Here is a 25,300-nt window from a genome sequence, read left to right as displayed (position 1 = left end):
GTTTTTGTATTGGTGGCTCTCCCAGCTCTCTGTTCTTATCCTTTGCTCTCAGTGGAGCTGTGCAAGAAAACAAGATCTGAATTAAAAACAATGGCCAGACTCAAATATGAGAAAGACTTTCCCTTTTCTGTCAGCATCCAATACATATTCTCTGCAGTTTCTTAGGCAGGAATTGAAGACCTTTTGTTGATGGTCAAGGTTATCACAAGTGGATTCATGGGCCAGGTCATTATGATGGGCAGGACTGTAAAACATCAGAAATTCTATTAGTATGGATCAGCTCAGCCTTGTACCAGCCCTTTACACACAAATTACTAGTAAGTAGCAGTGGAACACAGGCATTCTGCACCCTACCAAACCATCTATGTAGTCATGGACTGTTTAAGATGCTTCATCACCAACAATTTGAGAGATAAAAAGGACAATGCTGAAACAATTTCTATTTTTGAAAAATAGAAATTGAAGATTGTGGTTGTGGGAAGGAGAAAGATGTATCTTGTCTACAATCTTAGGACTCCCTTTGCATCCAGAATCCAGTTTTAGCTTGGACCAACTACTTGGACCAGATGGACTCTCCATCTGGTAGATGGAGAGTAGCAAGTACCAAGACTTGGCTTTTTCTTCTCCAATCCCAACTTGTGTAATAATGGAGTTGTGGGAATAGGCAATTCCAAGTTTCCAGATACCTCAAACTATATTTTTTGCAGCTCTCAGTGACTGAATGTTGATGACGTGAGCTGGGCAAAGATCACCAAGAATCCTGTATTTTCCCGTCTGAATTTTTTCCTTGATATGTTTGCTACACAAAACTTTGCCACACATTGTTACAGGCCTAACTGAATGGCATGTGGTACTATTGGTTTGCTCGTGATTGTCAGCATCTACAATTTACTTTGGTGTTGAAGTCTCTGTACTTTACTTTGTGTATTTATATCTGTTCCTGAATGTGCTGTAAGAAGAATCTAATGCCATTCTTGGTGCAGGGAGTTAGTGTATGGCTTCGTTTCCACCAGGAAAGAGTGACTTTAGACAGGCATTGCTACATGATCCAGCATTGTAGCAATAACAGAAAATGAAGTGGCAAATGCTCTTTCTGGAAGCAGCCTAGACTGTTTTCTCTGACAGGGACTGAGCTTGAAAGCAGAAGGTTGTTTCTCTTTATGGAGCCACACAGAAACATCCATATACCATGGCAGCATTGGCAGCCTGTTATACACTGGGACAGATCAGTGGTGGGCAGGACCTAGGGGAAGGTGGAGATCAGTTCCTCCTCCTCAGTCTCATGGGTTGATATAAATAGCATAACTCATACCCTGGCTGTCTTTCAAATATAAAGGCTTATTGGATACTTGTACATTCACCAGGCAATAACTGTAGTGCCAGGTGTTCTGGCAACACATCTGACATCTGAAACGTGTTTGCATGTCAAGGACATGTATATGCAGAGAGCAAAGATCTTTGCCTATATTGGTTTTCTGTCCCCAGGAGACTAGTAACACTGTGTGCTCTTAAAGTTGGAGTGCTTGCACTCAAAATCTCAGGCAGAACCGTACTTTAATTTCTGTATCTGAGTGGAGGGGAAAAAAAAAGACAAACTGTCAAATTCAAAAGCTGTTTGAAGATCTGTAGTTTGAAGTAAGGTAGGCTCCCATTTGTATCACTTAGTCTGGCTTTTACCCAGTGGAATACACCACATGCCAGAGAGCTTGCAGCTTTTAAATAACTTATCAACCTAACAGAGCTATTTGTTCCTACAGTTTGAATATATTTATTTTTCCTTTTTTTTCCTTCTCTGTTTTTTTCTCTTCCTTTTGAAGACATTTAAAGGACATGCAGTCTCCTTGTCTCTCCTCCAGACAAAATCTTTTCTCTCATAGTACAAATAGTACTTGTCTCTCCCACTGGGAGTTCCTATTGCTATAGTCTCTCTTATTTAATCCTTTTTCTTTCCTTTCTGCTTAATTATGTTAAGCTTCAAAACAAATAAGACTTGCTCTGACCCTGGAGTTAAAGGTCACAGTGCTACTGAAGTGTTAAAAGAAAATCTTTTCTAGAGCCCAGGCATTCAGGACTTCAGTAAAGTACTAGGAAGACACGTCTACTGTAGCAGCAAGAGAGAACACAAAGTGAGGTGATTTGTTATTGCCTGCACAAAAGACTAAGCATTTTTTCCCTACAGCCGCATCCTTTTTTTAACATCCCAGCCCTTCCATTATCCCTCATGTTTCTTAGCACAGACAAGAAAGGGTTGTTGAAAGAGCTGTTGGCCATACAGTGCACATGGCAGGCACGGCATATGGCATACCAATGGCTCTATTGTCGGAAGGCCCAGGACCACAGAGGAATGAAACATTGCTGACTTTAACTCAATAGTGGTCTTGGCTAATGAGAAGGAATCCAGTGTAATTTATTCTCCTCCTGGGGAGGAGGAGAGGGAAACAAACCACAAAACCAAAGCACTATACATATGCTTTTTTAACCACTTACAGATTAAGAAAGAAAAATTAGCTGTCTGATATTGACTCTGCAACATAAAACAGCATAATTCTCTAGAGTTTTAGAACCATAATAGTAGAACTAATTTAAATTCTGGTTCTTTTTTATACAGTGGTAAAGACTGGGTGTCAGCTGAATTAGCATTTAAAGTAACTCTTGTAGTCAATACTAAAATCTTCAGTTCACTTTTACATTGTAATTAGCCCATTGTGAGATTTTGCCCTGTTCAATAGATGTTTTGTTTAATACAAACAAGATTTATTTTCACCTAGAATACAACTAACTTCAGCTGTAAGAGACATAGTTTGCTGGTATAAAGCTGTAACAGCTAAATTCATGCTTGACTATATATAACTGAGTTTTAAAATACACTAAAATGTATTTTTTCAGCTGGAATAAATGGACATAATTCTAATAAAGTTATTTTGACACCCTCAGTTGTGCTGCTTTAGTCTTTTAAATCACTGTATTTAATTTTGTGATTTGCGTCTCGAGGACATAAGAAGTGTTTGGTAAAATGTGCTAAAAAGGAACCTATATGCTCTCTTAAATAAATTTAAGAACAATAAAGAAAGAATAATAACAGTTATTGAACACTGCATGAGAATTATTTTTAAAGAAAGTTAGGCAGTCTTTGGTTTATAAAAGATTGAGGAACTATTCTAATACATACGACTGTAGCAGCTCTTTCTCATCACTAGGTCGAGCTATTACCTCAAAATGAGAAACTGTCACCCTGCTAGTACTGTTGTTACCAGAAATAGAGGTGTGGAACAAATGCAACAAAGGTCTGCAATGAAATAACCAGACTGGCAAATGTAACACTGCAATGTGGAAAACAAAAAACTACACTACCACATGTACTAAGCCAATTACTTCTGTAAAGAAAAAAACTAATAATGAAAGAAATTTCTCCCCATTTTCTCATACAAGTACACACTAAAATAGAGCTCACTTCACAGTATGTCTTAGCAATTTTGTTAAATCCAGCAGCATTGAACCCTTCAAATGTTACATAATTATTACAGCTACTTACTCTCCTTTTTTTCCTAGGAATTAATTCTGAATTCTGTACAGAGGTAAAACGTCTGTTGTTGTCCCTGCTGTCATATAAACAGTAAAATCAAGTGTCTCTCCTCCTGTTTCTTCCGTAACAAGAAACTAACAACAGACTTCATAACAATAGCTTTGTTTCTTTACATATAAAAAGAAGAAAGAGGATTCTTCCTGATTCAAAAATAGAAAACCAAAAAAAGAGAAGAAAACCAATTCTAAAGGAACTCAAAATGCAGTACCAATTAAAAAGGATTAAAAGAATTAAACAGTGGATGATTGCAAAGGAGAGTTAGTTCTGCATTCCAATTCTTACTAAACAATATCTCATCTCTTATTGCAGATGCCAGGTAACAATGTGGTTTCCGGTATTAATTCCAACATTTTTATTAAGCTTTCTTTTTTACCAAAGAAAAGAAACACAAGTCAACAAAAATCTTCTATCAACTCTCATAGAAATGCTGTTATACAAGACTGATACCTTACAGCAGCATTACTTGGAGTCCTGGTTCACTACAACCCTCTGAACCTCTTTGCTTTTGATAGGTACCAGACAGGCAAATAAAATAATCTAACTGCAAGGGTTGGCTACTCCTTGATCTGTTCTGAAATATATCTCTCTTATCAGAGTTCTTATTATTAGGGAATATATTATTTTATTGCTATTGTAGGATTGGGCAGAGAAAATATTTGCACTTGCCCTAGCTAACTTTTAAGTTGCATGCATATGTAAAATAAACGGAAATATACTTATCTATACAGAAGTATATCAGTAATAAGAATAAAGAAAGATGCATTTTTCTAAAGTGCTTAAAGAAGGTTTTGTGAGGCTATTTCTACAAATAAATGAGGGTGAGAAAGTAAATTCAGGTATGGGAGCCTGACTATTAGCACACTGATTAGTGGGATTTATGTCCCACTAAGTAGCATTCCTTGAGAAAATGCCTGGGCAAGGTAATAGAGTAACACTTGCCAAGTGCTACTTCTAAGGAGCAATATGGACAGGGTTGACGTTTTTGTCCACCCACCATGCAGCCCTCCGGGGGAATCCCAGCAGACTTCCTAAGCTGTCAGTGCTCCTGCATGCCTTCCCATCACCTTCCACAGCACTGAAAGTGAGTGTGATTTTCTCAGTTTCATGATATAAAAATCTCATTTCGAGGTCTGCAACACAGCCACAACACTTACTTTGAATGGTCCCGGGCACTGTTTCATCCATAGAAACATAGATGTAGCCCAGACCGTTCTGAAGTGGGTTTTGGGATAGGTCTGTAAACAGGATAGAAACATTGTGACAAGTGCTTTTCTTGCAGAATTTCCAGAACAACCACCTAATACATTTTGTCTGATACTTCCCATCAAAATAAAAGACGTTTAATATTTTTTTTAGTTTTGATAATGAAAAAAAGCCCTTTATTTCAAACTTTTAAAAAATGTTATTTTAAATTTCACATTTTTTTAGCAAGATTCAGTAGTTAATTTCTTATTCTGCCATTCAAAATGTATCACTGAATTTTTTGGCACACACTGAATATTGATCTGGAAGTTCACAATGGCTTGTTTTAAGACAAGTATTTGTTGCAAGCAGATCTGGTTAGCACAAACAGCAGCATAGAGATTGTACAATTGTTTAAATGCAGACAGTACTTCTAACTTCAGTAACGTGTATTATTCCACTATTGGCAGTTCCACTATTGTTTGTTCAAGAAATACAGTGAATAAAGTTCCGTATCGTAACAAGATGTCAGACTTTCAGCCACCTGGTGTTCTTACACGTAAAAGAAAGGTGGGGTTATACACTCATGGAATCCCAACAATCTGAGTTGGGAGGGACCTAAAAGGCTCATCAAGTCCAACTCTTAAGTGAATGGCCTGTACAGGGATCAAACCCACAGTGGTGTTATTGGCACCATGCTGTAATCAACTGAGCTAGTCTCAGGGTTTATTATTATATTATACCTTATTTCACACAGTAATCAGATCACGGTAAATAAATAAATTATTCTTACAGCTCCATATGTGGTTCTAACTGTTCCAGGAAACCACAGTACTTTCCTAAAGACCTTTGTTCTGTTTAGGAATTAGGGTAGGTATGTGTAACATGATCTTTATAACTTGATCCAGGTCCAGTGTGCCTCCAATTTGTGGGTTCACAAGTGGGCACAGAATGAATAATAGGTTCTGTAGAGAAGAATGGCCTTACTAAATGTGAATGGTCAAGTTAGTGAGGTTTGGGGTTTTTTTTATAAATAATATTAAGCAAATAAGGTATTCAATTTAATCTGGTTGTCTGATCAAATAGGAGTGAACAGAGAACACAAAAGTAGCTTTCAGTCAAAATACATGGAAATTACTCATATAATATTTTCATGGTCTTGCTGATGATCCATAAAAGCAATGGCATAAACAGACTCAATATAAGACCATTTATAATTAAACAAAGTGTTAAGAAAACAAAATGGTGTGTAGACTTTGATCTGGTAAAGCTGATTACTTATCACCCATTAGCTTGTAGAAAGCTAGCTACAGAAGGAAATCATGGTTTCACTGTAGATATTTATTAGAAATCCAGTTAAATATTTAAATGTTATGTATGTAGTCAGTGACTTGTCAAATTGCAGAGCCCCACAGCAGCTGTTGCATTTTGCCTTCCACCTTAACTTTGTGTCAGCTTTCCTATTTAGAAACCTGTGTTCCCAGACTCCTGTGCATGGAAATGAGGAGAGTCGAGAGCAGTAGCTGATCTGTGAGTGGGCTTTTATGGTTGGTCCATACTACAGAGTGCTCTCCAGAGGATGTAGATGTGAAAATGCCCAGACAACTATCTCATGAAGACCTACCTAGTGATGAGCAGAGGGATTAAGGACCTGCTACCCTGCCCCTTTTGGAATCATGCACAAAACAGTCTTTATGTTGAATATGGCTGGCCCTCCTAGGCAAAGACAGATCTCCTTCTTTTCTCTTTACTGATGTGAAGACCAAAGTGATTGATTTCCTTTTAAATTAAAATACTAGAAATTTAATTTCCCTCTCATTTGTTCCTAGCCACACATGCCAGAAGGTAATGATATGAATCTCCTTGACATATTATCATGATATGATTGTCCCCCACCTCTGCTGGGCATTCTCAGCACCTGAGGAGCCTCCTGTAGCAGTAGTATATTTATATAGAAAGTAACTGTGGTCAAGCAGATCTGAACACCCTGCAAACAAGAGAGAGCACCAGGCCTGCTTCCCCTTTCTGACTCAGAACAAGAATGGCTTTTCCCTCTATGTATCCACCCACAGGCAGTGTGTTATGCAAAGCAGTGCTGAACAGTAGAAGGTGTGGAATTGTTTGCTACCACTGCATATGCAGGACAGTCCCTTGCAGGGGCACATTTCCTTACTCTGAACTGTAAGAGACTGCTCACCTATCCCTGAGTGAAAAAAACCCCAAAACCAACCAAACAAAAACTGCTCGTATGTGTGGTATGTAAATATCTCCCTAAAATATTACACAGCCATTACAACGTGGCCAAAAAAGTCACATTTGTTAAAGCAAACTTTATGTACCAACATTAATAGGCAAGCCGTGAGAGACTTTTGTTAAATTACAATACATTCCACCTTCTCTCTTTGAAAATTTCCTTTCAAACTAGCCTAACAGAGACTGAAACAGCTCAATGAACACATCAGTATGAAAAAAGTGTAGCACTTCATGCATAAATATATGTGTACGTAATATACATGGGATATAGTCCTTGACAGTAGAGCTCCTGTGATGCAAGACCAGGCTTTAGAGTTCACCAAGCAAAATGGAAGTCATGCGTTCAACTCAGACATGCTGCATTATCTGTAGTATAAGACAGTTTGAAAACTTCACTTGATCTATTTCAGAAATTTAATGCATGCTCTGGAAATGGGATGGACAGTACTCCTATCAAAATGTGGTGGGGATGAAAAAAAAGGGAAACAAGAAGACAGACTTTTTTTTTTTTTTGGTTTCACAGACTCTGCAATTTCCATTTACAGAAACACTAGGAGCCTTCAGGAGGGACCAATTCTTGTTTGCACGTACCTGCACCCAGTACCCCCCAAAAAAACCGAACCCCCAAACAAACTACAACACAAATACTCTCCCTATTAACTACAGAGATCCACTAACTACCCACTGTTAGCAAAAATTCTATCCTTCAGTTACATGATAATGAAAAACACCTTTTAAATCTGCAATCCCTCTTATTTAAGAGATTTTTCTTACGGAAAGATACCGAGAGATAAACGTCAGAGATGTTGGAAAGGTAGGCAGCGTTAGCACAGGGAGATAAGGAGCGATTGCAGAGGGCTCGGTATCCTAGCAACACCCCTTGCAGTTGCCTAATGGTATTTCGGAAGAGCAGCAGCTCCAGACCGGCTGAAGTGAGGGAATGAAGGGCTGGAGCGCAGCGGAGCTCCGCAGCCCGGCCCGAGCGCCTAGCACAGCCTCTCCCAGGCAGGGAAGAGCAAGGTAACGCGGTGGAAGGGTGGGCGGACAGTGCCCGGGGCATTTCCCTACTGACCGTGCCGGGCATGCACTGCTGGAGCGCCGCGCCGCTCACCGACCCCTGGGCGCCCCGGGAAGGTGCCGCTCTGAGCTCCCCCGTTCCTCCCGGACCCTCCCCTTCCCCCGGCACGTTTTTTCCCCGCACTGCTCGAAGCCGTGACCGAGCCACGGAGCGCGGCAGCCGAGCTGCCCGCCGCTCTCACGCTGCGGCCCCGACTCGGGTCACCCGCCCTCGCCCATCGCCGCCGCCACGCCGGGGCCTCCCCGCACGGGAGGCGCCGCTGCCACTCGCGGCCCGGCCCGACGACGTGGCCGCACTGCCGGCGGACGAGAAGGAAGGGCGCATTCCCGTGCCCGCAGAGGGAGCGGAGGGAGCAAAGGAAGGAAGGACACAGTGGGTGGCGGCCCCGCACGCGCCGGAGCGGGAGGGACGCGCGCGGTGCCACGCGGCGAAGCCGCCGCCGCGGCGGGAGAAGGGTTAAAAGCGCCCGTGCCGGGCCGGCCACGCCTCCCGGGCGCTCTCCGCCCGAGGAGCGGGCGGCGGGGCGGTGCCGCTCCTCCGCCCGCCCCGGGGGCGGCCCGCAGCGCGGCGCGGGGCGGCCGCGGGATGGGGCCGCCGGCACTGGCAGCGCCGGCACCGCGGCGCGGAGGGTCCGGCGGGTCCCGCGGCGCGCTCGCCCTCGGCTTCCTGCCCTGCGCGCGGCCAGCGGGTGCCCGCGCGCCGGCGCGCGGCTGATCGCGCGCCGGGGCCCCGCCGGCCTGCGAGGTGAGGGGGGGAGCGGGCGCCGGGCCGGGCCGGGGGGGGCGGTCAGGCCTCGGGGGGCAGCGTCCCGCTCGCGGGGGCGACGCGGAGGGAACCACCGGAGGGGCCTCCTCCCTTCGGGGACAGGGCGGGAGAGTGCGGCCGGCGTGTCCCGCCGGCGGCGAGCAGGGAACCCGCGGTGCGCGGACAGCAGGTGCCCGGCCGCCCACCGGGGAAGGAGGGGCGCCGGACGAGCGGTCTCCTGGGAACAACGCCAGTGCCGCGGAGCTCAGCGCAGGCAGCGAGGTGCTTGTGGAGGGGGGAATCGCTGCTTCTGCCCCCGCAGCGCGACTTCCTGGGCTGACGGCCTGGGCAGGGGCTGGGCTGCGAGAGGTCTAGGAAGCCGCGGGCGCGGGCTTTTGGAATGAGGAAGGAGGTCACCAAATCTTCCTTCCCGCGCACCTGTGCTTTGGATTGATTGATACGCGTCTGGTTTCAGTGCAGTTGTTGTCCACCTATACTTAGTTTGTATTTTTTGGTAGAAAAAGCAGGATTTTTTTAATGTGAAGAGTTCCTCTCCAAAGAAATGCTCACAGCATTGGTTTAGTTTTTTTGTTTAAGTGGAAAAGTATAATCTGTGCTTAGTCGATGGGAAACTGCAGCACCTCACAGTAATTCTCGATACATGCAACATTATGTACAACTTGTGCATATGTTTTCATTTTAGAAGCATGTGAATATATAAAGCACCTAGCAATAAACGTTGCTTAGCAAAAGACCTTTCTCATGCATTGCACAGCTAACTGTGTTTTTTTCTCCATTTTGACTTAAAGTATTCTGATGTGACTGTTAAGGACATGGTGGTAGAGATCAATTTCATTGCTATTTGTGCAGCTCTCAGAGTATATTTAGGTCCTGTTTCATCCTGGGGCCTCAGAGCTTCCCCCTCATTTCCTAAGTAAGGGATACAAGAAAGAGCTAGCTGTGTATATGGTTTTAACCACATTTCTCATTGTTGATTCATCAAATCTTAAAGTGATTACAGAATGATACTGGGATAAATATGGGTAAAATTAGAGTTATGTTCTGCATTCTGTAAATTTCAAAATCTCAGATTTGATGGTTGGCTGGTTGTGGGTTTTTGTTTTTTGGGGTTTTTTTTTGGTTGGTTAGTTGGTTGGGTTTTTTTTTGTTGAATGTGTTTCCCCTTTAAACAAGCTCAGAAAGTTACATGGTTCAAAGATTGTGTGAAAGTATTAATTTTAGAGGTGGTTGAGTTGTTTCTTTTTGGGCATTTGGGAATGAGGCAAGCTCCAGTATCATATATTCCTATTGCGTGGGTGTTCCCTAAGTTTCCAATGGCTTGGGAAGGTGACTTTAACACACTGTTGTAGCAGAGTGAGAGCAGTAATTTAGATTGACATGTTAAAAAGCTTGTCACCAGGACTGCACAGAGGCACAGCAGGAACAGGAGGGATTCAGTCTCATCAGAGGAAGCAGCCCCTGGTTCTGTCACTGGAGAGCCACCAGCCCCACTGCCCAGGTGTGACGTGAGCAAGAGAAGTCACCAGGAAGGCTGTCTCAAGCAGCTCACAAGATTGAGGGGGCTAACTGCCTAGAAAATAAGGGACATATTATGGGATTCAGGAGCAAAGTATCTTGTGACTGTACAGAATTTATGGGGTGCTCAAGGGTGAGTCTAAAGGAAGGAAACAAGTACAGGAAAATGAAAGGATAAGATAAAAGGCCTGGTCAGTTGGAAACAAGTGGCTGGTCAGTATGTTTGACTGTGCCCTGCCTTTGCTCATTAAGCTGCACTTCCAACTGTTTTTCTGGACAAGGGAGGACTTTGTGCTGCATTTATGTGTGCATACTGAACTCTAAGTGCAGCAATTGGAGACACACAGTAAGTAACACATACAATAAATAAGTAGGGACTTGTGTCTGGTGTGCCAGCAACTGGAGACAGTGGAGTGAGTGAGGGTCTAAATGCCAGCAGCTGGAGTGGAGACCATAAGTCACAGAGGCTGGTGTGTTGGGAGTGCTCATAACTGGGGACACTGGGGTGCAAGGGTATTGTCTTGGCAAGTATGCCAGTGTGTGATTGCTAGTGAATGCCACTCAGAGCTAGCCAGTGAGTGGAATTAAGAGGCTTGGGAGCCAGGTTTTGAGGCAACTGAAAGTGTGGGACAAGTGCTAGTAAGATCAAAGAGTCTTCAATTTGAGAACAGAGTAGGGCTCTGGGGACGCTGAGGATCTCAGGTTGGTTCCTGAATAGATTGAGGGTCTGAGGCCAGTTACTGGAGGTATCCACCTTGTACATGTGTGTGTATTACCCACTAACAAACTTTTGTGCTTGTCAGCTAAGGCGATGAGCAGCATAAGGCCGGACCATGATTGTGTTTGCATGAACACCTCTTTTAGCTGTGTTAATCTGTGTGGTCAGCCATGTGTATATCCATCTTTGCATGCATAACTATGGGAATACATCCTCAGCCTGGCTGGATCTGGGGACATGGAATTGCAGCAGCCTTGTCTTCGGTGGGCTGCCGGGTTCAGCAGTTTTTCTGTAAGCTTGAAGATGTAGAAACCATTGATTCACAAAACATAAATTTGGAGCCAAATCTAAAATGACTGTTATGTTGTGACAGAATTAAGTTTTCTGTCCAGTTTACTGTTGGAGTTTATAAACATATGGATACACACTCACACACATTTGTAGTTATCCAGTCTGTTGGTATAAAATTGATAGAATGATAAGCAGATTATTTTAGATTGAAAACTGTAACTAGAGGCATTTCATATCAAATATGAAACGCAACTACCTACCTACTCTGAGAAATCCTCTTTGTGTGTGAAGTACTGCCAAATCAGCTTCTGATTGACAGAGCATCTAATGTGATGCACTTTTTTAGCATTTCCAATACATTTTTTTTTTCTGAAGAATCCCATTTAACTTAATTCCATGGTTAAATAAGCTGCAGCTATTTTCAATTGGTTTTCTTTTTTTTCCTCTCCAAGCAAGAGTAATGAGTTGTTAGAGCAGATAGCTGAAATCGTATGGCAGAGAGACATCTAATATTGAAAAGTAGAACAATGGAGAAAGTGCTGTAGCTACACTGTGTGCATGCATGGGTTTTTATTTTTTTCCTTCTTTTAATATGCTGAAGGAAGGCATTGTTTTATTGTGGCCATTTCCCTTTGTGTATTGCAAATTTTGAGGGGACTCTGTGGAAAGCAAACCCAAAAAACTAGTAATTTTATTACAATTGGTCTTTTGCATTCTCAAAGGCTGCTCAAAATCCTCATGTTTTCTTCTCAATTTAGTGGCATAAAAGAATAGAAATAAAGCTGGAAACCAAGTAATTTTTTCAAGGCCTGGGTCACAAATGATTATACAGTCCATTTTATACTTTGAGATGTGCTGTCTAAAGGCAATCATTCATCTCCACCAAGATGTAGCACTAAAGTGACGGAAGACAATATGCGATTAACAAATTGTATGATGTGTTTTCAGAGCTCCTTATCAACCACAGTTATAATCATGTGAATTTTATACAGCCTTTACATTTCTTGATTTTTATTTTGTGTGTCAAGCTGTGTTTTCAGTTTTATTTCTTTTTTCTAGCAGTGCAGAAAGAAAAGCATTATCACGTTAGAGCCGCTTCACTCTCAAATGATCTTAATCTGCATGTATGCAGTAAATCTGATGGATTTCTGAAAGTGCCAACCTAGCAACGTGCACACTTGCATTCCGTCCTCTCTACTTTTCCTTCAGGAGGGTGAAAGGACAGACAGACAGCTGGACTTTGGCATGCATGTTACTGCACAGTGATTCATTCTTGCTTGCTTGGGGACAGCCTGTTTCCGATAGACCGTACAGCCAATGAGTGAAGGGGGGAGCAGGCTAAACGAGTTGTTTTGGTGGCTGTAGCTCTGCTCTGATCGATGGTTTTCATTGATGCTCTGTACGTTCCATAATTTTCTTTTTTTGGCTCCCTAATGCACTTATTTGGGTTCTGCCTGCTGTCATTAATAATGATCCTAAGGGAGGGAACATCATTGACTTGTTTGCAAGGCTCTGGCTTGAATCCAGTATATATTTAGCAGTCAATGTTTTTGTAGTTTAGTCATGAGTTATTAGAAAATATCTCCACTCTTTGCAAAGATGAAAAAACCTCAGGCCTTAGAAATTGGTTTTCAAGCGTTTAATATATTAAAATTCATACTTATTTTGGATGTATAAAGCTCCCTTTATGCAGACGTACATGCTGATTTGGTTTAATAAAAAATGGTCACCCAAATCCTTTAGTTTCTGAGGAGCAAGGGTGTGGCTGAAATGCAGGGGTTTTTTTATTACTGGAATACAAGTTTTTGAAGTGTAAAAGAGGCCTTAAGGCTGATGCACTTTCTTCTCTTCATTTTAAAAATGGGTGTTTCTGTATGAAAATTCAGATGTCATCTTACTCTTTCTTCTGAAAGTCTATCCTCACTACTTCCTAAAAGTTTAAGGAAAACTGCCCTAATTTGGGAGTAGATTTGCTTTTATAATCTTCAAAACCTACTTGTGATTGACATCTGCTAAAGGATTCCTGTAATATACTTACTCCTGGAATTTTAAGAACACCTCATGATCATGCTGTATCTTGACCTGTAAATTGCTATAGATCATCATCTTTTAGCTCATAGAAGATTTGGGTATTACATTTTAAAGCACAGTTTCGTGGGATGAAGAGAATAAAAAAGTCAACATATATTACAGTTTTATAAAGCTACTTCAGTGTATACATTCTTATATCAATGTCGTATAAATGTAATGTGTAGTTTTTTTAATGTACAGCCACTACTGTGATTTATTACTCTCCTTTCTAATTTTAAGATAAAGAATATATGATAGGCCTTTTGCACTAAACTTATCAATGGATGTACAATGGATGTGCTTAAACTTCTGTGCGAGCTTACGGGAGCTGAATCTGAGCTAGAACTGAGTTTGCTGCTTTCAGAGATTTAGTCCTTGATTTTTTGGATTTGATTTCTGTGTTAAGCTTTAAGCTTAGTGTATTTTTCATTTGGTTTTTACAGTGTCTTACCTTCAGGAGATGGCCTCTTCTAAGTCTTTGATGAACCTTCTAACCTTCACTTTTGGATCAGCAATAGGATTTTTCATCTGCTATCTTCTGTTTAGCATTATACTAGAAGAACAAGTTAAGATCCAGCCTCATGTTCTTCACAACGATCCACATGGTCAACACTCAGCAGATATTGATAACAATCAGTTGCAAGGACAAATGAATTTCAATGCGGATGCTGGACAGCATAAAGGTATTTTGTTACACCTACCTAATGAGATAAAGTCCTCCCTTTTCATGCATTGCAAAATGCTGCTTTCTTCACTGCCAAGGATTTATATGAATAATTTTCTTTTCCTTTCCCCATGTTCAGGTTGTATCTAAATAACTTTGTTTTCTTGAGGTTCTACTGAACCTCGTTTTCTTTGTTCACATTTTTATTACAGGAGTGATTTTTTTTTCCTGCGAGTCCAACTGATTGTCCAACTTCTGTATCCAGACTTGTGTGTAGCAGTGACTTCTGAAATGAAATACTGATGTCAAATGACAGTTTTACCGAGCAGATATATTTGCTGGCATTATAGATCTGGCTGAATTGCTTTTTAGCCATAAGGAACTAATTTTGCACCACTTCTAACTTTTGATCTAGCCTCTAAGATAAAGCTATAAAAAAAGAAACTCACTTTTTGATGTGATTAGTAAAACATGGAATTGGGGCTGGGAGGGAGGACGGAGGGAGTCACTGTGGACATGGCTTGCCAAGCTGATTTTGCAGCAGTCCAAGCACACTTTGCTGTTTGCAGTCAAAACCAGAGAAATTCTCTCGCACTCTGGTTATTTTTATTTTTCCAGAGAAGGTAGACCCTTCAGATACTTCAGGACTACTTTTACATTTGACATTTCTCATTAAATAAGTTCATTCTAAATCCTAAATACAGATAGTTTTTGAGTAGGGACAGCTTGGATGAGAAAAATTGCACTGTAATGCATATGCTGAAGATGTTAGTAAATAGTTGGTTATTTAAACATATTTAAACTCTGAACTTTGTAAGAGGAGTTTGTGAGTTTCACATTGCTACAAATGTGAGTAGCACATTGTTACGAAGAAATCTGATCTGTAGTTGCATAAAGTGTAAGCAGGAATATTTTATGATACCAGTTATGCAGATCTTACTCTCCATGGAATATTCTTTTACATGAGTTAAAATCTTTCTGTATGTATCTAGTGAAAATGTTTCTTTGACGGAAATGAATGCTTTGGCAGCTTGAAAAATGTTATATTACACACCTCAGGTAACTGTGTTTATTCTGCTGGACTGTCTGCAAATAAAAACATTTTAGCACAACAATAATACTAGTTTCATAGTATCCTAACTTATTTAATCTGGTTTTTTTTTTTACAAATAAGATTTAATTTGGTTTGGTAATAAATTATTTCTGGCTTACCATCTGCGTTGTTCTTGAAAAATATGTTGCTATTTTAGAAATATTCATTAGGCTTAGTTAGTTAAACGTGAATATATGTAAAAAAGCTTATTAGCTTTTTGGCCTTTCTATGTTGTAATCTTTAAGTAGTGTTCACTGTGAATAGCAAAAATATTTTAAATTTTGATTAGGCCTCCAAACACCATAAAGAGATTGCTTCTGAACAGCTTTTATATAGAAATCAAGGTTTGCTAAAGCCACGCTTCCCTGAACAGATACTCATTTTGATATGACTCTTATGGTGTCCTTTATCCTGTGAAGTTGAAGTAACTTTAAGAATTTTAGTGTCTTGGCTTTTAGTCTTGCTTGTTTCCTTCTGAAATCTAACAGTGAGTTTGTTAACTGGTACATTTGGGAATCAAAAGCCTCTTTTCTGTCTACATGTTTTTTCTGATCTGGAAACAGAATATCTGGGGGGAGATTGCTCCTAGTTTGTTTTGCAATAAAGTCTAATACTGGTTTGCAACTTTCCTCTTTTTTTTTAGATGAGGATAAAAATATTGCAGAGGGGCTGTATCAGAAGGTGAAAATACTGTGTTGGGTCATGACTGGACCTCAAAATCTAGAAAAGAAAGCCAAGCATGTTAAGGCCACTTGGGCTCAACGCTGTAATAAAGTACTTTTTATGAGCTCTGAAGAAAATAAAGACTTCCCAACTGTGGGCCTAGAAACCAAAGAAGGCAGAGACCAACTGTACTGGAAGACTATTAAAGCTTTTCAATATGTATATGACCATTATTTTGATGATGCTGATTGGTTTATGAAAGCAGATGATGATACATATGTTATACTGGACAATTTGAGATGGCTTCTTTCAAAATACAGTCCAGAACAACCAATATACTTTGGACGAAGATTTAAGCCTTATGTGAAGCAGGGCTACATGAGTGGAGGAGCAGGGTATGTTCTGAGCAAAGAAGCTCTGAAGAGATTTGTTGCTGCATTTAAAACGAATAAATGCTCTCATAGTTCCTCTATTGAAGATCTAGCACTAGGAAAATGCATGGAGATCATTAATGTGGAAGCAGGAGATTCTAGGGATACAAGTGGTAGAGAAACCTTTCATCCCTTTGTTCCAGAACATCACTTAATCAGAGGATATCTACCAAAAACATTCTGGTACTGGAATTACAATTACTATCCTGCTGTAGAGGTAAGTCCTTAGGAACCTGGTACTCATTCTGTGAAGTGTATCTTAGGATGTGTATGAGCGTGTGATGTGTTAATTAGCAGTTTAATAGCAGCTCAATATATTTTAGAAATAAAGATTTTTTTGTGACATCCTCTGACATCTACGTGTGTAGATGTGTTAAATACACTAATCAACTGAAGTTGATGCTAAAAAGTTAATGTTCCAGAAGAGGTAGTGAATCTTAAACTACTTTTGCTGTTTTGCTGTGTTTTATGGACAGCAAAAAATTGTGAAACCTTTTTGACACGTTTGTCAAGTGTTACCACTAGTATTGTCCTTGCAAAGTTACTGTTCTGTTCCCCCATATCTCACACAAAGTGTTCCTAGCTTCTCAACCCAACTTGAACTCTGCACTGCACTACCTGCCCTGCCCTCACTGTTTTATTGAAAGTTGTTAAAATGTACATGTAAGTGAATTGCATTTAAAAAAATGCAGAAGAATAAACATTGCCTGGTACAGAAATAAAAACATGACTCCAACAAGGAAATAGGATCAGATTTCCTTGTATAGTTGTATTGGACTTGACTCCCTTCTGTAGAAATGAAGGCAACCACAAGAGTTGGCAAAACTTTTTTTAATTCTTTTGTTGTAGCATCAAAAATAGCATTTACAAATGGAAACATTCTTACAGGAAGAACATCAGGATTCTCCTTTATGTTCCACATCTGAAATTTCCAGGGTCAAAAAAAAAAGCATGGGTGGGGGAGCAGTTATTTTTTTCAGAGAGCTTCGAGATCAGCATAGGTGGAAAAATTCAAGGACAGGATTTGGGATTTTTTACATATTAAAGCTGAAAAAGAGAGTCTAGTTTTTTTAGTGGATTCTTTTCATTGGAAAGCAGCATCTATTTTTATACTTGTATTCAGGAGCTAGAGCATTTCTGTAGCTTAAACCAGCTATGATGTACTCTAGTGTGCCAGGATGCAGCAGCTTTAGCTATGGCTGCAGTGTACAGGTAGCTGAGCTGTGGACAGTTCCATCTGTAACTGATCCATAATGGAAGTCACCAGTTTGATTTGTCCTGTCATATTTGTCTCATATCAAAGCCTCTGACATTGATGAGGGCAGCTAGTTTTTTCACTGGCTTGATCACGGAAGCAAAAGACTTTGTCAGCTTTATTTTGAAAAGATGCTGTGGCAGATATGTCTGGTACATTTTGCTTGCTTAACATTAAGTTTTGAAGTATATATGTAACTGATGATAGTGAATTTCCTACCATTAAATCAAGTATTTCTTTGAATTCTCCCTGAATCCATGGTCCAGGGCATGCTTTGCATTTCTTGGTGATTATTTTGCCTTGTTTTGTGTTTCAGGGTCCTGGATGCTGCTCCGATCTAGCAGTTTCATTCCATTATGTTGATTCTATGACTATGTATCATTTGGAATATTTGATTTATCATCTTCGTCCGTATGGGTATTTGTATCGGTACAATCCTGATTTGTCAAAGAATCCAGAAGAGCAGAGCAAAAATGAAGTACTGGAGGATAATCAAAAGCTAAAGCAAAAAATTTCTGAGAGATAATTAGACTTTGAAGAAACCAAAAAGAAGCCAGTACAATGAGTAAGAGTCTCCTCAAACTCGTGCATGAAGCTTGTGGACTGAAATTACTCCTGGCAATTCTTATTTCAAAAATCAAGTTGGCAGAAGTTCCTGTCACACTGTGTTCAATAGAGTCTGGTGCTGGCTCTGACTGTTTGGGAGAGTGTTACCTTGGAGCCCCGCTTACAAAGATTTGGGGCCCAAAAGCTGTGAAATAGGAGATTGTTCTGTAACATTAATACCTGGAAGAATTTGTATAAAAAACATAGTGGGTGGGTTCACAGATAATCATACAGTATATCTGTTCCTTTTTCTGTTCTCCGCTGTTTCCTCTCTGTTCAGTCAGTTTTAATACTCGAAATTGGATGCTGCCCAGTCAAACACTTCATGATGGCTTTCTCTAGTATTACCAGCATCTTGAAGATACTTTGTGTATCTTGCCCTAAAAGGAAGGGAGAGGCACAATAGTAAGAGTCTCAAGTCTGCTTTGCCTTAACAACAGACTGGTTATTATGAATAGGCAGAAATTCAGACACAAGATTAATCTGCGTTGTTTCAGAAATGGTATTCACTGCTATGAGTTAGTTTTAAAAATTTTAAGTCTCTGTTGTACAAAACAATATGAAGTTGGATCACTACTGTTTTAAGGAGAAACCTAGAAATGGTTACTGTTGTTTAAGTTGCTGAGGTGATGCAAGCTGCTTACATATTTGCCTGTGGCTTTTTTTTTTTTCTCTTATTAACTCATCCTGTTGGTTGAATGGAGATAAAAATTAATCTGAGTATTTCTTAACATAAGGTAGATGCTTTTTGAAATAGAAGTCTGTCTTCCATCCCACCTTCTAGGTAAACCGGAAAGAATAGTATCTTAGCAAAGTTACAGTGCCATTGTAACAACCTGGTTTCAGCCACTATTATAATTAGTTTGTTTCTGTTTAATTTTCACATCGCTGTACTTAGAGATTAAAGTTTTCATATACGAACAAGTCCTGTTCTAAAACTGCAGGAAAGCCAGTTTATTTGGCTGAAGTACTTAATTGCACTTTTCTGGATATTTTTTTCTCCACTTAAAAAATTTCTTCTGTATCTGCTTCTTGTACCCTTTTTCAGTACAAAGTGGTAAATGATCCTTATTTTGTTCTTTCTGAAGCTGAAGCATATAGTAATTCAGGTAAGCCAGCCTGAATGTAGGAATCTTTCAAAGTGCATTAACTTTCTCCACTACTTCATAAGTATCTCTGCCTCTTAACTGGAAACACTTTCTTGGTGTGGGACAAAATAGGTGTTTTAATTACTGAATTTTTTTCAGAGGCCAAACCTATGTTTTATAGAGTTAACATAAAACTTTCTGGTTTTCTCCTTTTCAAATTGAGTGAATAGCAGTAGGGGGGGATGGGATTAAGCATGACATGTAATGTTTCTTTATTCCACACTTGAACAAAAGTTTCTTCATGTTTTTATTACTTTTCACCTTCATCATATTGATGAATTTGGACATAACCTAAATACCTCCAGTCATTGTTTTGGAAAGGGCACATACTGGTAGCAGACAGCCTTAATTACTACTGCTGTCCTTCAGGATGTTCCTGGAAGAAGGTGTTACCATAAAGTACTGGAATTTTTTTTTTCAAAGGTAGTTCTAGTACAGATTGAGGTTCTATATGTTGTCCAACAGTAAAGTCATGACTTCCTTTCTGACCATTGCTCTGCAACAATGGTAATTACTGAAACAGCTCATGGTGTTGAAATGCTGCATACATCATCTCTGCCTGAATGTAGGCTGAATTCATATAGTATTAATTAAACATGTAGTTCTTGCAGGGTTAAATCTATTGGTCTTTCATAAGCAGGACTGCCTCTGAAGTACTGATAGGGACATGAGCTTTATTTTATGTTCATAGACTTTAGCAGAAAATTATAACTGCATTGGTTTAAAAAAGGAAGAAGTTTTCAGTTTGCTCTAGTCAGAGGGATGTTTGTCCACAGGACAGTGGATGTTACCATGCTGAGAGGGGCTTCCTTTTGTGAGCTAAATGTTTATCCCATGTGCAGCACAAACCAATCATATTGTGAAATCCATATGGAATTGGTAACTCCAGTGGCACTGTTCAAACATGCAGTTAAAATATTAAGAATACTTAAGGAAGGTATAAAATGAAATCAAGATCCCAACCTAATCTCTTTGTAAATTCAGCCCATGTAGAAGAGCTACTGAACTACTGTACAGTTCCTTTATTCCTGATTTCTTTCTCAGTTCATCTGTGGGGATTAAAATATTTTCTACCGCAACAGGCAGAACTAATCCTGCATATTTTCTGCAGATTTTTGTCATATGTTTGCCCTATGCTGCCTTATGAAACAACATCATTTTCTCTTCATATTCCTTACTATCCTGACTATCCCGACTCTGGCTTTGCAGTTTCATCCTACATAAGTCTCAAGTGGACAGGAGGAAGCAGGTAGTGGGATGTTTGAGCTTCACGCAGGTTGTTTGCTGAGGTGACAAGGTAAACCAGCCACTGTTGAGCTCATGGTGAAGCCTTTTCTCAGCAGCAGTTCTAATTCTTATCTGCGGCCCAGCTGGGGCTTGTAAATTTAGCAGAGCAGGGCAGGAATATCCCTTTCCACAAAACATGCAGGACCTCAGAGAGACTGGAAAAATAAAGAGACAGGTTCCATTTCTGAAGGGAATAAGGCTAAGGACATACTACCTTATGGTGAGTGGGTGTCCTGTCTGGAGAAACGAGTAGCCTTTTCTTGAAATGTCCATTCTTGCTTTGTTTTAAAGTGTCCTTGTACATAGGTCTCTGAATCTATTTCTTTTGCCTTTTTAACAGCACTACAAAGAATTTTGTTTCCTTCCAGACAAGGTAGAAAAGTATCGGGTTTTACATTCTGTGATTATAACAGAGGCCTGTTGTTCGCTGTTGAACTGTATTGCCATAACCATGAGCTGATACCTCTGGAATAATTGGTTTCTATCTCACTGCCTTCAGAAGCCTCAGTAGACAAGATTGGAATGTGAACAGTTAGTATAATTTTCATGTACAATACTATGCTACTACTAGTACTTTGTTATTTCACTCTCAGATCTTTATGCTTTGAGAAAGTATTTATTGAGTTTGAGCATTTTTGCGGCCCAAGGAAGGCTGTATTTCAGGTGGAGAGACTTTCTGAAGCACAGGAACATGGACTCACTTAGGCCATGCAGGTTATTGCTCTCTGGTTTGGTTTGGTTTTGTTTCTAAGAGAGATTTCTTCATTTTATAAAAACTAAAAGCTTCTGTTGGCACTGTAGTGATTTAAATGATCCATTTAAAAATTTGGAACTGTTTTCTTGAAATTACTAGGCAGTGGACGTGGAAATGTCTCTTAGTGTGACAGAGTAACATTTTAACCTTGTATTAAGTGCTTTTCAGTTCACAAAGATTGAGAATGCCAAGAAGTTACCTCCTGATCACTGTTCTTAATCAGAGGAGATTAATCTTGGTTTGCAGAACAAGACCAATTTTAATCTTCTTTCACTCCCAATTCATTTTTTGCAGTCTGTATTGGTCTTGTTTAAGAGTTTACACACTGATGATGTTAATACCTGTTCTCATTTTGTGGAAGCTCTTTTCCCAGTACCTTTTGCCTTTAAGGACACTTTGTTTTGCTTTGGTGGGGGTGTATATTAAAAATTACTTTTTCTTCACATGTTGCCCTTTGTTCTGTTTTGCTTCCAGAATTATAAATTTCAGTGAGTAGCTGATAGAGTAGCTCTTACGAACAGTTTGTTATCTGAGCAGAGTGTTTTGCCTTTGTACGACAGAAAAGTGTGGGTTATTTCTCTGCTGTACCTGCTACTGATACTGATAATGCACGCACAGATGAAAATGGATTCCTCAATACAGGACCACTGGGAAAGGCAGTTTTGTCCTTTTTCTGTCAAGAAATTTTCTGTGGAACTCTAAAAGTGTAATTTGCTTTGTTCTACCATACTGTATTTAAAATACTCCACAAATGTTATTAATAGTTTAAAAGAATTGAATCTTGCTGCTGGACAGTATACTCCACTTAAAACCTGTGAATGTTTCACTTTGCAGTTATGGGTAGCTGTGTTCCTAACGGTAGATAAAAGTTGGTGACTTGTCTGGAATGATCACCATAAGGATTTGTTTCTTAAATATCTTCTTTGAAGTGCCTTTGACCAATTTTTAGCATCAAAATTAAGTTGAGAATTGAATAAATAAAATAAGTTATCTCATACACAGTTCATGTCTGTCTTCATTTCCCCTCCTGCATGCTAGCTGTGTGGTATAGCAGCACAGTTTAGCCTAATAAAAACATTCTTACTTTTTTTTTTTGGGTGGGTACAGGAAATTAAAAAAGATTCTCACACTTGCTATGATTCTGTGATTCTATATTTATGCTATTAACAAATAGCAAGCTACCTTCAAAACAAAGATAGTAATTTTTTTAAGTGTTAAATAAGTATTTTTTAAGTGCTAGTCCCAGATTCGCATAAGCAGGCAGTTGTTTCTGCATTGTCCTGATTTTTCAGTGTCTCCAGACACTCACTCCAGAGTCCTGAGTGAACTGACTACAGCTGATACCTCAAAGATAAAAGCAAAACTGTTCAAAATTAACCACCTTTTTCTTTTTTAAAATGATTTATTTTTTCAGTGAGCCTCTTATTTCTGAAAAAAACCCTATTAAGATTTAAATGTTGTGCTTTCTAACCTAGATGTTCATGCAGAATAGTATTCAGCAGTAAAGAATATTACACTTTGGCAGATGGGAGGTGTCTTGACATCCAGAATGCTGGTTATTGGATAAGGTGTAGGCACAAGCACAGTACAGCTGTGTGTTGTTACCTTAAGCACTGCAATAGACCCTGTTAATACTATTAACCTGAATTAATTAGCTGTTTCATTTCAAAGTACAGGAAGTGGGTGACAACCAATTAAACTGTGCTCAAAAGCTGGGATATTTCAGCTAAGGAACAAGAGCCAGTTGAATAGATGATAAAAGCTCCTCTTTAGTTTCAGGCACAGGTTATGTTTTTATGTGGTGCTGCTGTAACTTTCAAACTCTCAGGATCAAACTACACCCAGTGCATTGCAGGGCAGAGCAAAAGCTATAGCTGCTACTCGGGACAAAGAGTGTTTTGCAAGTGTGGGTTTGCTTTGCTTGCTTTTTTTGTTTTTATATTCATATGTAACAGACACCACCTATTTGATTACCAGAAGCTGTAGACACAGTCATATATCTTTAAAAGTGAGCTCCTGTAGCCAGCTCACTTACAGAAAGCTAACTGGCTCAAGAGAATTTTCCTAGAGTTCTTCCCTGTGCACTAGTGCCAACTAAAAGGTGATTTAAGTAAACATCTTACACCCCGGAACTGCTAAGTTTGTTCTAAGCTGCAAGGAAGATAAGCCTGTGTATTGTTCATCCTGGCTCTCGCTGCAGAATGTTTAGCAGCCTTTCTTCCCTTCTGACAGTTTCACCTTCATGAGGCCCTCCCGTGAGTTCCAGAAATTTGGTGATGAGGGGCTTATTCTGACAACTATATGAGGAGTAAGTGAGAAAATCAGAGCCCTGCAGTGAACACTCATTGTTCCACACATAAAGAAATTTAACATAGACTTGGCAAAACAGATGGATCGTGGGATCTCACTTTTAGGTTACGATGATATTTGGCATTTATAAAGGAAAATATGTCATTCAGAAATGTAACCTGAGCTCTTCATTTTTTCAGCTTTCTAATATATATTCCTGCAAGACTGCTTAAAACACCAATAAAAACAAACTGTAAAGATGCTCTCATCACTGGTTAGTAAAAAAACATGGCAGGAAGGCTACTTTTATGTATGCTTTTGTTAACACTGGAATTTGGATCTGATGTGGTTTTGAGCTGTGATCCACAGGCTCTCCTTTTAACTCTTGAGACTCCCTCAGCCCAATTCTGTTGTGTATAACACTCCACCTTCGTGGTGAAAGTACAAGACAGAAGTACAGTCCCTTCTTTCCTTCCTCCCCCAAAAATGCTTTTCTGTTTATTAGGGAGGCTGAAGCCTCAAGTGCCAGACTCTGCACTGTACTGACCAAAACGTCACGCCTCAGTGTCCCAGTTCTACCCGGAGCTTCTCATGTGTTACACAGCGCTGGGGGTGAGAAAGTGTCAATTCTTTTGCCATATCTAAGGTGTAACCTTCTTTGGAGGTGTTTTCTTCCCTTCCTCTTTTTTCCTTTCCTTTTCCTGTCAGTAGTTCCACCACCTGCTCTGCCAAGTGCCTTTTGAGGAGTATGTGGTACCAGCTGGAGCACTGTCATGTTCACAGTCCGGAGTGGTGGCAGCTCTGCAGGTCTGTACCTGAGATGGTACAATGCCTTCAGTAAACTTATGGACTTACAGCAGGTTTTAAAATCAGCCTAAAGCTGGTCACTTCCAAAGCAAGAGCTGGAACCAGGTTTTATCATTTCGAGATGGGGGTTTCACAGTAATGGTTTTTAAATAAGAAGTTGATAAGTTTTTAAATAAGAAGTTATTTCCTCTAATTTAAACTCTAAAACTTTACTTGAGTAGGTATGCAAGTTTGCAGTACTATTCTGGAGTTGTACAAAACCAAACTGGTTTGTATGTGTGTGTGTGTGTGTGTGTGTGTGTGTGTGTAGCCATCACTTTGGCATCTTAGAGCCAAAAAGGCTGCTTTGCTGCTTTGAATTTCTAACCTGGCTTCCAGCAATGCCTTGCCTTCTGATTCTTTTCTGCTCTTAGGATAAGATCCTAACTGACTGCAAGGAAAGGAGCTTAGTCAATAGCTTCAATCACATGAAGAACCAGATCAGCCTCCTGGTGCTGCTGTTTCCTAGTTCCATCCTGAGTTTTCAGTGTTCCCCAACAGCTGCTGGATCCTGCATGGTCTCAGGTAGTCAAGGTTTTCACTCTTCTTCCTCTGTCTAAGAACTGATCAGAAAGACTTAGATATTAATGTGCATGAGTACCCTACAGCTTTAAAACCTCAGACTACTAATTTTTTTTTTTTTTCCCACTGTCCCACATGAATTCTTAACTGGGAATCACCCAAATGTTGTGCTCTTAAGTACTGTCATGCTGGTCCCTGCCCCTGGAGATGGAGAGTCTGACATTTAAGACAAATGTTAACTTATGGCCAAATCCTGAGTACTTGGTAGAAATCAAAACAAATAGATG

At 40.0% G+C, this 25,300-nt stretch overlaps 1 protein-coding gene across 3 annotated transcripts; it reads left to right on the top strand.

Annotated features, from left to right (window-relative positions):
- The first annotated feature begins 7,934 nt into the window (after nucleotides 1-7,934).
- On the top strand, nucleotides 7,935-25,263 carry C1GALT1 (core 1 synthase, glycoprotein-N-acetylgalactosamine 3-beta-galactosyltransferase 1). 3 transcript variants are annotated; one of them, XM_039388603.1, is made up of 4 exons: nucleotides 7,935-8,038; nucleotides 13,899-14,138; nucleotides 15,856-16,523; nucleotides 24,866-25,263. In XM_039388603.1, the coding sequence occupies exons 2-4, from the start codon at nucleotides 13,916-13,918 to the stop codon at nucleotides 25,049-25,051; spliced, it is 1,077 nt and encodes a 358-aa protein (XP_039244537.1). In that variant the 5' UTR covers nucleotides 7,935-8,038; nucleotides 13,899-13,915; the 3' UTR covers nucleotides 25,052-25,263. The 3 variants fall into 3 exon arrangements, with proteins under 3 accessions (XP_039244537.1, XP_027604878.1, XP_027604879.1); XM_027749077.2 differs by lacking the exon at nucleotides 24,866-25,263 and adding an exon at nucleotides 17,878-22,353 and having other exon boundaries at nucleotides 7,936-8,038; XM_027749078.2 differs by lacking the exons at nucleotides 7,935-8,038; nucleotides 24,866-25,263 and adding exons at nucleotides 8,685-8,840; nucleotides 17,878-22,353.
- The last annotated feature ends 37 nt before the right edge of the window (nucleotides 25,264-25,300 follow it).

The sequence above is a fragment of the Pipra filicauda genome, unplaced genomic scaffold (assembly GCF_003945595.2).
Source record: "Pipra filicauda isolate LSUMZ 115617 unplaced genomic scaffold, ASM394559v2 scaffold66_size7647185_pilon, whole genome shotgun sequence".
Classification (NCBI taxonomy): Eukaryota; Metazoa; Chordata; class Aves; order Passeriformes; family Pipridae; genus Pipra; species Pipra filicauda.
The sequence above is the reverse complement of the archived record's forward strand: the minus strand, read 5'-3'. Positions and strand labels throughout refer to the sequence as shown.